At 39.4% G+C, this 13,543-nt stretch overlaps 1 protein-coding gene across 3 annotated transcripts in view; it reads right to left on the bottom strand.

Moving 5' to 3' along the window:
* Positions 1 to 13,543, bottom strand: part of MERTK (MER proto-oncogene, tyrosine kinase) — a 149,951-nt gene that overhangs the window by 30,223 nt on the left and 106,185 nt on the right. For all 3 annotated transcript variants that reach the window (XM_089693262.1, XM_089693260.1, XM_089693261.1), the window contains exons 12-14: positions 11,767 to 11,862; positions 8,271 to 8,351; positions 5,585 to 5,677 (exon numbers count right to left, since the gene is read on the bottom strand). In XM_089693262.1, coding sequence (XP_089549388.1) covers positions 5,585 to 5,677; positions 8,271 to 8,351; positions 11,767 to 11,862 — 270 coding nt within the window. The remainder of the gene's footprint in view (positions 1 to 5,584; positions 5,678 to 8,270; positions 8,352 to 11,766; positions 11,863 to 13,543) is intronic.

The raw sequence follows: 13,543 nt of genomic DNA, 5'->3' as shown, positions 1-13,543 counted from the left end.
ACTTTCATAAAAACAGTGGTATGGCTGAAATGGTTAAAAATAGCACTAAAACATAAAAATAATTTTTTCAGATTTGAAGATTGAATTATGTGGTATATTTAAAAGAACTGAGAAGAAATGTGTATATAAGTGGTTTTCTTAACAGGCATGTACATTTGACATTCGTGAAGTTATGCATGCATACCCCCCCAAGCTGTATATGCGGGGATGTGCTGCATTTGTTTCAGTAAATTGGAGAACGCACTTACAAATTAGGGCCTTAGCCCTGGTTCACACTGGATGTGAGTTGGCATCAGGGGTGGACTGACAACTCATGGGGCCCCCGGGCAATAGGGGATCATGGGGCCCCTGTGTCCTCGCCCAAACTCAAAAAAGCCTATGAAAAAGGTGCCAGGGGCACCTCATGGGGCCCCTACTGACCTCGGGCCCTCGGGCAGTGCCCGGATTTCCAAATAGTCAGTCCGCCCCTGGTTGGCATGTGATTTGCATGCTCTGCGACTTGCAAATTGCATGCCAAGTTGCACCCTATTGTCCGCAATTAGGGTGGTCATGTCGGTGCGGTTCCAACTTGGTCGGAGCCACACCGATTTCAAAAATAGTCCATGCACTACTTTTGGTGCGATTTGCATAGACAGATGTCTTGCAAATTGCACCTCAAATCATCGGGTCCCCGGACTTTGAAATCATGCGACTTCACTGTAAGTCGCACCATTTCAAAGTCGGACTTGATGTGAACGGAGGGTAAGCGTACTGCATTGTGTTTCAACAGGATAGGTGCACAGATGTGGCCTGTATATGTAATTTATTAAAATAAGGTGAAAGTTAAAGGATAAGTTCACCTTTCATAATATGTTACATCCATACTCAAGGGTGTAACATGTTATGAAAGCACCGCTCCCTCTCCCCTTGCTCCCCTCGCTAGCTGTCAAATTTAACAAAAACTTCACTGTGTTCTGTGAATGAGAAAGTCCCAACAACTTTAGGCCTCTTATACATGGGCGTATGTCTGTTTTACATCTGTCCATTTACAGATGAAAAACGGACACCTATGTATTTCTATGGACTAGTGAATATAAACAGATGATCATCTGTTTACATCTGTTTTTTTGAATTGAAGAAAACCCTGTTTTTCTTCCGTAAAAAAAAAAAAAAAAAGAATTGACAAAAAAATGGGTGAAAAACTACTGTAAAGCAGATGTAAACGGATGAACGAATGTAAACTAATCCATTTTTCATTGAAAAAACGTGACTGAAACGATGAAAAAAAAAGAAACTCCTGTGTGAAAGGACCCTTAGGGGTTTATTTACTAAAGCTGGAGAGTCCAAAATCAGACTCCCTTCTGCATAGAAACCAATCAGCTTCTAACCTCAGCTTGTTCAATGAAGCTTTGGCAATGAAACCTGGATTGGTTTCTATGCAGAAGGGAGTCTGATTTTGGACTCTCCAGCTTTAGTAAATAAACCCCTTAGTGTCTGTTGGCTTGTAGTTCTCAATGAACTACCACGGCGCTGTGGAGCACAAGGGTAGTTCATTGAATCTTTCCTTCAGTAAATCTGCTTGCCCATACATCCCGTACAGCAAGCAGATATACTGACAGGTCTGCAGGAGACCTGCATGCCACCAGCAAATTGCTGATTGCTGGTGTAATGGTTTACAGGCTCCTGCAACAAAAAATAATAAATGGACATTTTTTTACCTGCAGAAAAATTTGTGTTATGATTCACATGGCTGTCATATTGACTGTCATATACCTTTAAGTGTTCTCTGTATTTTGTTTCTGCTCCTCCCTTTCCTTTGGTTTAGTTAATGCTGTATAGATAGCCCACCCCCTTCCCAGTAAGGCATTGCAGCTTCTAGCCTCATGTCATGAAGCAGGTCACATTATGATCTTTTGACCTATCAGATGTTCATTGTAAGATTCTCTCAGTTTATGGAATAAACTTTACAAGATCTGCAAGATATCATCTCGTTTGAGTCACTGACTGTGGTATCCAACTGAGATTGGAGTTATCGCTATCTCATCACAACTGTAAGTTACAGAGATCACACTTTCAATGCTTAGATTGGAGAGACAGAACAATTAGCATTTATTATTTTTTTGTATAAAGGTGACATTATCCTTTAATGTAGATTACACTGGAAAAAGTCTCCCCTTTTTTAAAAGCCATTCATGAAAAAGATATGCATGATTGGTTATTCAAAGTAACCCTTGCCATTTCTCTTGCTGTACCAACTAGCAATAGTTGTTAGCTCTTTATTGCTCTCCCTTCTCTTGTCACAGCTCTCCAGCAATCTCTAGATGGCAGCTGTAAAGACTGTAAAAATCTCCTTCACATACTTAGCCTACTTCAGACAAATAAAAGTGTTTTTCTTATCCTTTCTAATAATGCCATTCAAGCTCAGTTGCTGGTCCAGCTGTTTTGGACCATGTCACATTAAAGAGAGAAGCAATGAGACCTGAAATCAATGTACTAACAAAGTGGGTTGTCTGCAACATTTGTACAGCTCAGTTAATTTGATATCCCCAACCCAAATCATAAAAGACAAACTCCAGTCAAGCAGCTGAAGGTAAAACTGCAGGAACTATTTTTCCTGGCAAAATAAGTATAAAGTCATGAACATTCTTTTGTGATCTGCTATACCTGCTGTGATTAATGGCTGCACAGTATAAAAGGAAAATGACAACAAGCCGAGCACACCTCCCCTCCTACCTATTCCTAATTCCTCGGCCTAAAAATCAGCACCCTGATTACACCCACTTTGAGCTTTCTCCCTCATATAAGCCCACCTGCAGAGCTGGGCTTGCATACAGACCTGATTTCAATATTTATCTATTGTGTGGCAACTCAGTAAAAACAACAATTTTAGACAATAACACTAGGCCCTTTTATATATATATATATATATATATATATATATACACAGTATATATTATATATGTAATAATCTGTTTGCATTTACAAATTCAGATGCATGGGTCCGTCACTGTCACTGCAAGCTGTCATTGCAAGCAGCTGGCCTCAGACTAGCAATTAGGAACCAATCAGCAATGTTCCCGATCACATGATCAGCAAGACAATCAATTGTGGTGATCACATGAGATTTGTGTAAAAACCAAGTTGCTGCCAGCAGCTGTCACTGTGTAAAAAATAATAATTACTTTATGACCAAACATAAAAGTAATGACGCATGTCCCACGTTCTGCATGCTGCTGAATCCTGTAGAAATATTCTGGGAGAGTGCCCTGTGCTCTTCCTGGTGCTAAAATTTCAGTGCTGAAGGAATTAATAGCTTTGGTTTTCCAGGTTGAAGTAAATAGAAGAAGCTTCTGAAGGGGAACTCGCCGTCTCATCCACTGAGAAAAGCCTGGTCATTGTTAACACTGAATGTACCAAGATCTCTGAATGGGAGAGAGAATACTGTCATCCATTGGACTCAACCTCATTCCGAGATTGTTACATTTAGTGTAAAAAAGCACAGGCCTTTCTCAATGGAAGATAAGGGAGGAGAGGACAGGTCCCAGTCAGGAGCTTCCTCCTTTCAGTTCAGTCTGAAAACCCAAAGCTATTAACGCCCTCAACACCAGATGTTTAGCTCCAGGAAGAGGACTGGGCATCCTGCACTGATTTCTACAGCATTCAGCAGTCTGTAGGGAAAAAGTTATTTTTAGCTAAACTAAGTTCAGCAATACAAGCAAATCATTTATTTCCACAAAATTGGCAACTTACAATAGTAGCAGTCAAATGAGCACTCGGCAAACTGGTGTCAACTGCTGTGCAAATCCTGGCTGGTCCCGCATGCTCCTTCATCATGGCCTGATGAAGGAGCATGCATGTTCCGAATGCGTGCCACACCAACTGCTGCTGTACCTGAAGCTGACATCACTCCCTCCTGTCCTGAGGATCCACACCGACCAGGAAGTACTGGGAACCACCAGCACAGCCAAGGACAGTGCTTTGGAGACTTGCCTGCAGTGGGACCAGCCAGGAGTTACACAGCGGCTGACACCAGTTTGCCAAGCGCTCATTTGACTACTACTATTGTGAGTTGCCAATTTTGTGGAAATAAATTATTTGCTTATATTGCTGCACTTAGATGGCGCTGTTTCTCTCTCTTTTATGGTTTACACAGAGTCTCTTCTAGCTCTTTTTGAATTGGTTGCCACTGAGTCAAGCATTGATAGAATATCCCTTAACCACCTTTGGACGTTAAGGACTTTACTTGTGTGGTTAATATACTAGCCATCACAGTATACATCTGTTTTTTTTTTTCTTAGTGCGCCAAATATTTCTCTTATTTTTAGCTAAACTTCAGCTTTATTGACTGTTACTTGTAAAATAACCAAAAATGCATTTTTTTCAAATGAACATTTTTGTTCATTTGTCGCTTTGTAATCAAATACAAACACTGAGCATTTATTAAAACAGTATACAAAATAAATGTGTATATGTTCTTTAAACAAAAGTGTAAAAATAAATTTGTATCCAAATTATTCAGAGAGTTATTGTTAAGCTAGCTGAATCATACTGACACTGATACGTTTGGTCTGGGCATCTAGGCTTCAATCACATCTCTTCATAAAGGACACTTTATTAGGTACACCTGTTCAATTGCTTGGTAACCCAAATTGCTAATCAGCCAATCGCATGGCAGCAACTCAATGCATTTAGACTTCTAGACGTGGTGACGACAACTTTCTGAAGTTCAAACCGAGCATCAGAATGGGGAAGAAAGGGTATATAAGTCACTTTGAATGTGGCATGGTTGATGGTGCCAGGCGGGCTGGTCTGAGTATTTAAAAAAACTGCTGATCTACTGGGATTTTCATGCACAACCATCTCTAGGGTCTACAGAGAATTGTCTGAAAAAAAGAAAATATCTAGTGAGCGGCAGTTGTATGGATGAAAATGCCTTGTTGATGTCAGAGGTCATAGGAAAATGGGCAGACTGGTTCGAAATGATAGAAAGGCAACTGTAACTCAAATAACCAATCGTTACAACCAAAGTATGCAGAAAACCATCTCTGAATGCACAACTTGTCAAACCTTGAAGCAGATGGGCTACAGCAGCAAAAGAACACACACCGAGTGCCACTCCTGGCAGCTAAGAACAGGAAATTGAGGCTACAATTCACACAGGCTCACCAAAATTGGACAATAGAATATTGGAAAAACGTTGCCTGGTCTGATGAGTCTCAATTTCAGCTGCGACATTCAGATGGTAGGGTCAGAATTTGTCCTAAACAACATGAAAACATGTATCCATTCTGCCTTGTATAAATGGTTCATGGATGTGCAGCTGACAAATATGTGGCAACTGCATGATGCTATCATGTCAATATGGACCAAAATCTCTGAGGAATGTTTCCAACGCCTTGTTGAATCTATGCCAAGAAGAATTAATGCAGTTCTGAAGGCAAAAGGGGATCCAACCTGATACTAGCAAGGTGTACCTAATATGGTGTCCGGTAAGTGTATGTTTTGTACAGCTGATATTATAAAAAAACATAATATCTGACTAAAAGAAAGTTAAGTGGCTTCTTTGACTATGGATTTGTTTATATGAATGAGCTTAAAATCTTACCCAGCAGACCAATAACATTAGGGTGATTGAAGTCTTTCATGCATGCGGCCTCACTGAGGAATTCTTCTATTTCTCGATGTGAAAAATTGTCCACTGGAAAAAATAAACAGACGTGTAATACAATATTATCAGCACAAAGGACACATTTGTCAATGAATCCCATATTGCTTCTGCTCCCTTGGCCCTCAGGTAGGGGGGATGGGGGGGACAAGTTTTTTTCTGAAATTCACCAGTGACTTTGTCAGTTCTGATCAGGTTTCCTTCACAACCCTTGCCTTCCCATCTGCTGATACATTTGCCATGCTGTTTCACCACTCCATTTGCCTGCTGGAGCCTTTGCAAATTCCCAGTATTACAGAGTATGGCAGAACATGTAACTTTCTCCCCTCCAATAATGTAGTGCTAAGTCCTGAGTGGCCAAGCACAAGGCCTGAGCTCTGTCACGTGGAGATAGAGGGAAGGTCATTATCCCTCTGAAAGCTCCAATTTAGAGTCTACATGGGGATTTTAGGACAGGCAAACTGCATAACAGAGAAGGTGGGAGGAGGGTGGTCTATCAAGAGAGACTGTCAGGTCTCCCTAAATTGGCAAGTTAATTTTAAAAATAGTTCTTTCAGTTTCTCTCTTTATCTTTTCAAGAATATATTATATTGAAGATTTTTCATAGAACTTACTATGAGTCAGAACAATTGGCAAGCTATGATACAATCTTATATTAATGGGAAAGTGTTAACTATGGGTTATACATAAACCAATAATAGGCATGTCATTTTTCTATCAATTAAGAAATTACATATACAAATAAAAGTATGTATATACTCAAATGTGCTGTTACATACACTATATTGCCAAAAGTATTGGGACACCTGCCTTTGCACGCACATGAACTTTAACAGCATCCCAGTCTTAGTCCGTAGGGTTCAATTTTGAGTTAGCCTACCCTTTGCAACTATAACAACTTCAACTCTTCTGGGAAGGCTGTCCACAAGGTTTAGGAGTGTGTCTATGGGAATGTTTGACCATTCCTCCAGAAGAACATTTGTGATGTCAGGCACTGATGTCAGACAAGAAGACCTGGTTCGCAGTCTCTGCTCTAATTCATCCAAAAGGTGTTCTATTGGGTTGAGGTCAGGACTCTGTGCAGGCCAGTCAAGTTTCTCCACCCCAAACTTGCTCATCCATGTCTTTATGGACCTTGCTTTGTGCACTGGTGCTCAGTCATGTTGGAACAGGAAGGGGCCATCCCCAAAATTGTTCCCACAAAGTTGGGAGCATTAAATTGTCCAAAATGTCTTGGTATGCTGATGCTTTAAGAGTTCCCTTCACTGGAACTAAGAGGCCAAATCCAACCACTGCAAAACAACCCCACACCATAACCCCCCCCTCCACCAAACTTTACACTTGGCACAATGCAGTCAGGCAAGTACCCTTCTCCTGGCAAACCCAGACATATCCATTGGATTGCCAGACAGAGAAGCATGATGCGTCACTCCAAAGAACATGTCTCCATTGCTCTAGAGTCCAATGGCGGCTTGCTTTACACGACTGCATCCGATGCTTTGCATTGCACTTGGTGATATAAGGCTTGGATGCAGATGCTCAGCCATGGAAACCCATTCCATGAAGCTGTCTATGCACTATTGTTGTGCTAATCTGAAGGCTACACAAAGTTTGAAGGTCTTTAGCTATTGACTCTGCAGACAGTTGGTGACTTCTGCGCACTCTGCACTTCAGCATGCGCTAACCCCGCTCTGTCATTTTATGTGGCCTACCACTTTGTGGCTGAGCTGCTGTTGTTCCCAGTTGCTTCCACTTTGTTATAATTACACTAACAGTTGACCGTATAATATCTAGTAGCAAGGAAATTTCGCAGATGGACTTATTGCAAAGGTCGTAACCTATCATGGTACCACGCTTGAATTCACTGAGCTCCTGAGAACGACCCATTCTTTCACAAATGTTTTAGAAGCAGTCTGCATATCTAGGTGTTTGATTTTATACAACTGTGGCCATGGAAGTGATTGGAACACCTGAATCCAATCCAATGAATCCAATACTCTTGGCAATATAGTGTATGCCATTTAATAGTACAATGATGACGTAATAACCTCATGTTCAGCTATTAAGACAGAGGGAAATAGAAGTGAGGAGAGATAGATGTAGAAAGAGTAGGAAGGGAGAAGAAGAGGGGGGAGGGTATAAATATAGGAAGGGGGTAAGTTCCATCCCAACCACAGACTTGCATTCCCTTAACACTATTTCATCATTTATTCTCCTGTTAGTGGAAGCATTTATGTTACTCTTGGGATATACAGAAATGTATCCAGGGATTCCTGACAGCAGAGAATTATCTTATCTATTATAAAGTAGTTTTTTCTTTTTTCAGTTTCTCTTTAATACTTATTGCAGATCTGGAGGTATAATTGTAATTTTGTTTATCAGTTAGAAGATACTTTTATTTTATATGCAGGTGCTGTAAATTGAGAAGTTAGCTTGAAAGGGCCCTGGATAAATACAAAATACAGCAAAAAGCAACAAAGCTTAATTATCTATGAAGAAAACACAGTTGGCAAACAGCTCTTTGAATGTCAATTTTTTGTTTGCTGGTTGACTAAACTCTTTTTAGTGAACCAAAATATCTTTACTACTGTGGTGCAAAATGTGTTTACTAAAAATATTTTCTTACACTTCATGGTTTTCACAGCTACTTTTTGCGTTGCATCATCAGGATATTGCAGCTCACCCTCCATCACTGATCCAAATTCACCTGAATGCAAAAGAAATATAGTACAATAAAAAAGGATACATAGATAAATAGGTCAATTAGTATTTGAGTCCCAGGCTACATATAAGGTTCAGTGCACCTTACTCATATGAAAGCTAGCTATGTGCTTCAATGTCCTGTAACAAATACTGTATGTGGCCAGGGGGCAGAGAATGACCCATTCCACTTCTGTAGGATTTAAAACTCATAACAGATCTTCATAAACATCCATATCATTACACTGTGCAAACCTAACTCAACTGCTGAAATATCCTTTTACAAACGTGCATGCACATGTTGTTCATGGTGGAAATAAGTATGATAGGGGGATACCTCTCCAGGCTGCTGACTTATCTAGGATCAAACCAATAGCAATAGACTGAAGATCCAATCATAACTTATCCTTCTATTAAATTACTTTTAAATGCAGGAGTACCAACACAGCTAAACATTACAGTTCCAAAATGTATAATTTCTATGTTGGAAAATAATTATCAATATTGTTTAAATGTCCATTAACAATTATGCAGGACTATGCGTGATAAACATTTTATTAGGCAAAAACAAACATTTTAGAATATGCTGGAAATATTCTATGATCATTTTCAGATTAATATATTATACGGTATATAGCCCACATTTCCCCAAAGTAAAACATGGAAATCTAGTCAACTGCAGTGAGTGAAGAAAGTTAAATACAGTAGATATTCTCATGGTGATAAGTTCAGATTCTGCATTGCAGAACATTGGCACTCTGGCAAAAAGCAAATATTAACTAAAAATTATATAAGAAATTTATTTTATATAAAAAGTCTTTACATGGGTGCAAAGTAGCAGACAATCACAAATCACTCAATTAATTTATGTCTTTTTATTTATTGTAATGGTGAATAGCTAACATCTGATCTGTAAGACAGCCGTCAGCAACACATCCAATATCATCACACTGATTGGAGTCAAGGTTGGCTCACTCCTGGCTCCAATTAGCTCTGGGAGAAGTCATTAAGCTAGGGACTCACATACTTTTTCCTCCCTGCACTGTGGCTGTTTACATGCTATGTGCAATTAAACCATGGCAACATCTAATGTTTGTGTAGTATTATGTTCATCAGACTGTGTTCTTCTATTGTTGTGACTCCACGTAATCCCAAGGGGTTCACATACTTTTTCTTGCAACTGTACATAAGTACAATTCACCTGTAGTCTTTGGAAAGACAGTTTAAGCCAGTTCACCAACTAGTTTGGAATAAGTTGAAATGCTTTGAAATCATTTTTAACACTAAATAATTGCTGGCAATTGCTGGTAAAAGCTGTAGCATGAACCATCCACATTTATACTGGTTTCCATTATACTAATTTTACCAGGCATGTAGAACTGAACATTGTTTCCAGCAATGAAAAAGTGAGAGTCAATGGCTGAGCAATAACACATAGAAGTCTGTTTATGAAAAAAAAATCTGCACAGCAAATCAGCCAGTAAAAATACATATACATTTGTTCTGCACAAAAACGTCATTCATCAAGCCATCAAATGTACTAAGGATATTTGTACTTTGTGTCTGCTCAGCATTAGTACTGGATGACCTTTATCTGTCAACATTGGCAAATTAATAGATAACAGCTATGCTTTTACTGCAGGTTTTTTTTTTATAAGTACAATTGTTTTATATGAGTATTATTACATGATATCAAGGTGGAAAAGAAGTGCAATGTATAGTCAGCAATATAATGGTTGTGCGCATTAAGCTCATGGAAGCTGTAGGCACAGCCATCTTGTCAAGTCTCAGCCATTTTGTTTTTCATGAGCCCAGTGATCTTACCCCCTTCCTCCACCTGCAAACTATGGAATTAGAAGCTTTACATTTTAACACACTTACAAAAGAGCCTTTTATCTCAAATTAGTGACAGCAGACACCAGCACACAGGCCTTTGTCAGAGCTGCAAACTGCTAGATGCCTGTTTCTCAGATCATAAAAAAAATTCTACAGATTAAAACTTCCCTCTGGCCTAACAATGACAATATCCGTCCTTCTGTCACACATGATGCGTAGGGCAATTAAAGTTCTAGGAATGCATAGCGTGCCATAAAATGTCTGCACAGAAGGCAGCCAGGTGTGGGCAACCTCTCAGACCTCTGTTCACAACTTAACAAAATCCACACACAATTTATAAAATCCAAACAGAACCAAGGCACATTAATATTAAGTATATATTTCAATGGGCAATATCATACCGAATAAATCAAGGTCATACATGACTAAACTAGCACATACAAAAAGGGAGAAAGCAGTCTCCTATCTCCTGGGTGACAGACCCATTCAAAATACATTGTGTTTGGTATCCCTGGACACAAAATATAATGCTGAACAATAATCTTTCAGTTTTCAGAATGCAACCTGTACATAGTGGAAGTGAAAAACAAAATGGCTGAGACTTGCCAAGATGGCTGTGCCCTCCCATTCCTTCTGTACTGAAATGTATTGTAATTGTACTGTCTCCCTTATATTGTAAAGCGCTGCACAAATTGTTGGCGCTATATAAATCCTGTATAATAATAATAATATTAGTATAAAACTGTATTTGGGACTTGGTGATAAACGTGGTGACCTCCCAGAACTCACCTCTTAAACTGGATGATTGGTCAGATGGTCTCTGTCAACCCCCCATTGATATCACAGAAAAAGGGAATGGCAAGGCCTGTTGTCAAGCTCTTGTTTTAACATCAACCAAGGAACACCTAACTGGACTTGAGAGAGCAACAGCACCATTTTTGCTTGAACAACTAAACTCTGCTAAAACCAATAACTTTTAAAGTATTCTTCCTTTTTAACTCATTCCTATTCTCTGTTGCTTTATTGTTCTCTTTATTTCTGTAAATGTTTTATTTGCACCATTTTGACATTTTCATCATTAAAACCTATTTTGAAAAGTGTTATTGCTGTCTCCAAGGCTTTTAAAGCAAACTAAAAAATACTTGTCTCTTGAAGAGTGCTACTGTATGACAAATCTCTAAATATACCTGTCTGTGGTGACAGTGTGTGTACAGATGTTTATTTTTCATATTATTGCTAGGATTATGAGTTCCTGCCTTAGTCAAAAGGTGGTGGTGGTAGCTTAAAGAGTTAAAGTGACAATTGCTCTCAGGCTGCGGCACCTAGATTGTGGTCCCATGAGCTGGAAAATCTTTGTGCAGGGTGCAGCTGAGAGTGGCACTGTTACGTGAGTGACAGTGCCGTGTGAGATTAGCCGGTCCTTTGTCAAGAGTTGGTGAGAAGGCCAGGGGTCGGGCACCGCATTCATCACAAGCAACAAAGACTAATAAAAGTTATTGAGACAGAATAAGACCTAAACTTTCTAAAGCTATTGAGCTGTCCATTTGTGCAACTCTCCCAGAAACCTGCCAGTTTATGATGCTTACCCTCACCCAACACCTTTCCCAGAGTAAGTAAGCTTCTCTCCACCATCACATCTTCCAGCTTCTGCTGCAGATCTTGACTGATCCCTAATGTACTTACTGTAAGAAATGGTAAAAAAAAAAACATTAAATATTTTATTTTAAACAGTAAAAAGAATAAAATGACAATATCCAGTAGGTGTCAACTGTTGAATACCTGATAGGATGCAGTCATTGTTCTGCCACCAATTGTCCCCCAACTTTTTACTTTCTTTTTATTTTTAATTCTTTATTTTCCAAAAGACATGGTTTCACAGTGTTTGTTTTACAGCCACAATCAGTACAAGGCAGCTCAGACAGCTAAGGGAACACATGCAAGCCAGCGAAAAAGTAAATGAATAAATAAATAAATAAAAGATCTGAAGTATAGACACCAAGGCAAAGGAAAAGGTAAGGTCCCCATAAAGACCAAGCACAATTCCCAAGTTGTCTGCCTGCCAAGGAGTCAAGCCCAATGTCCTTTGTCCAGGAAGAAAATGTTTTTGGTTTTTAAATTGGGAAAATGCAGGAAAAAAATGCAAAAAAACAAACAAACAAACAAACAAAAAGAGGGGAAGGAGGGGGCAGGGAAAGGGGGGGGGGTGTGCTAGGAGGGAAGGAGGATACAAAAAGCAATAAATTAAGGCCAAGCGTAGTCTCCCAGGTGCTGATTTAGAGCTGGAGGGAGGTCATGATTCCCCTAAAGACTTCATGTGCCTGAGCAACACATCAATTCCTAATATGCATCGAAGTAAAAGAAGATTGACCACAGATACCATGTGTCACAAACCTTCTCCTCCCTCTGGTGTAGAGAAGCTGTAGGGCTTTCCATTTGTAAAGTATCTTTGATTTTGGATAGCCACAGAGAAATCAGGGGGGTAACCAGTTGTTTCCAAAGAGCTGGAATACACACCCGGGCTGCATGTAATAAATGTACCATAAAGGGAGGATTTATACCGTGAGAGCAGAAACTTGTTAAGATGAAGCAAATAGCTTGCAAGGTTACTGACGTTCCCCATAACTTTTTTCAATTGAAGCAAACTTTTATTACTGACTGGATTGCCCAAAATTTGAGCCATATAAACCCAGCATTATGGTTGCCATTAAGAGGCAAATATATAAATTCCTGTAGCAAATAAACAATTAGAAAACAATTTAGATTTAAACCTTTATATTACTGTTATATATAGTAACAGTTCCTAACACAAAAGAAACTTCCATAAAACCTTGCATCAAATCAGTCTGTTTAACATGGGGTAAAATATCTAGGACACTGCCGAAAAAAAAAATGTATTTGACACTTTCTGGAATAGCACTTTGGTGATTAATATGTCTTCAGTTGCCCCACACCTGGGACATCCAAGATGGAACCTTCTGAAACACTTTTAGATTATTGAAATGTCATCAAACTTCAGCCACACCATAATAGACTTCTGAGAAAAGACAAAAACACTCAGATCTGCAGTTTGATATATGCAAGTATTTGAACAAGGTCTTCTGTAACTGTCACAGTCTTTGGCCTTTTTCCCCCTTTCATCTCTGGGTCTTCTTCTGCACTTTCCCTAATAGATAGCTCTCCATCTCCACTATGCTTTGCCATAAAATGCCTGCCAGACACGTTTCCCAGCCTTTTTTAAACAGCTTCACTCCCTTTTCCATGTGGAATCTTCCTGCTTACTACTAACTCCTGGTCCACTCCAAAATGGCCACCAGAGTCCTTCCCATCCATGCTAGGACTCCATATCTTCCAATATAGAGAAAA

The sequence above is a fragment of the Staurois parvus genome, unplaced genomic scaffold (assembly GCF_062004578.1).
Source record: "Staurois parvus isolate SC_StPar_1 unplaced genomic scaffold, SC_StPar_1.0 ptg000619l, whole genome shotgun sequence".
NCBI classification, from domain to species: Eukaryota; Metazoa; Chordata; class Amphibia; order Anura; family Ranidae; genus Staurois; species Staurois parvus.
This window is presented reverse-complemented; position numbering and strand designations above follow the sequence as displayed.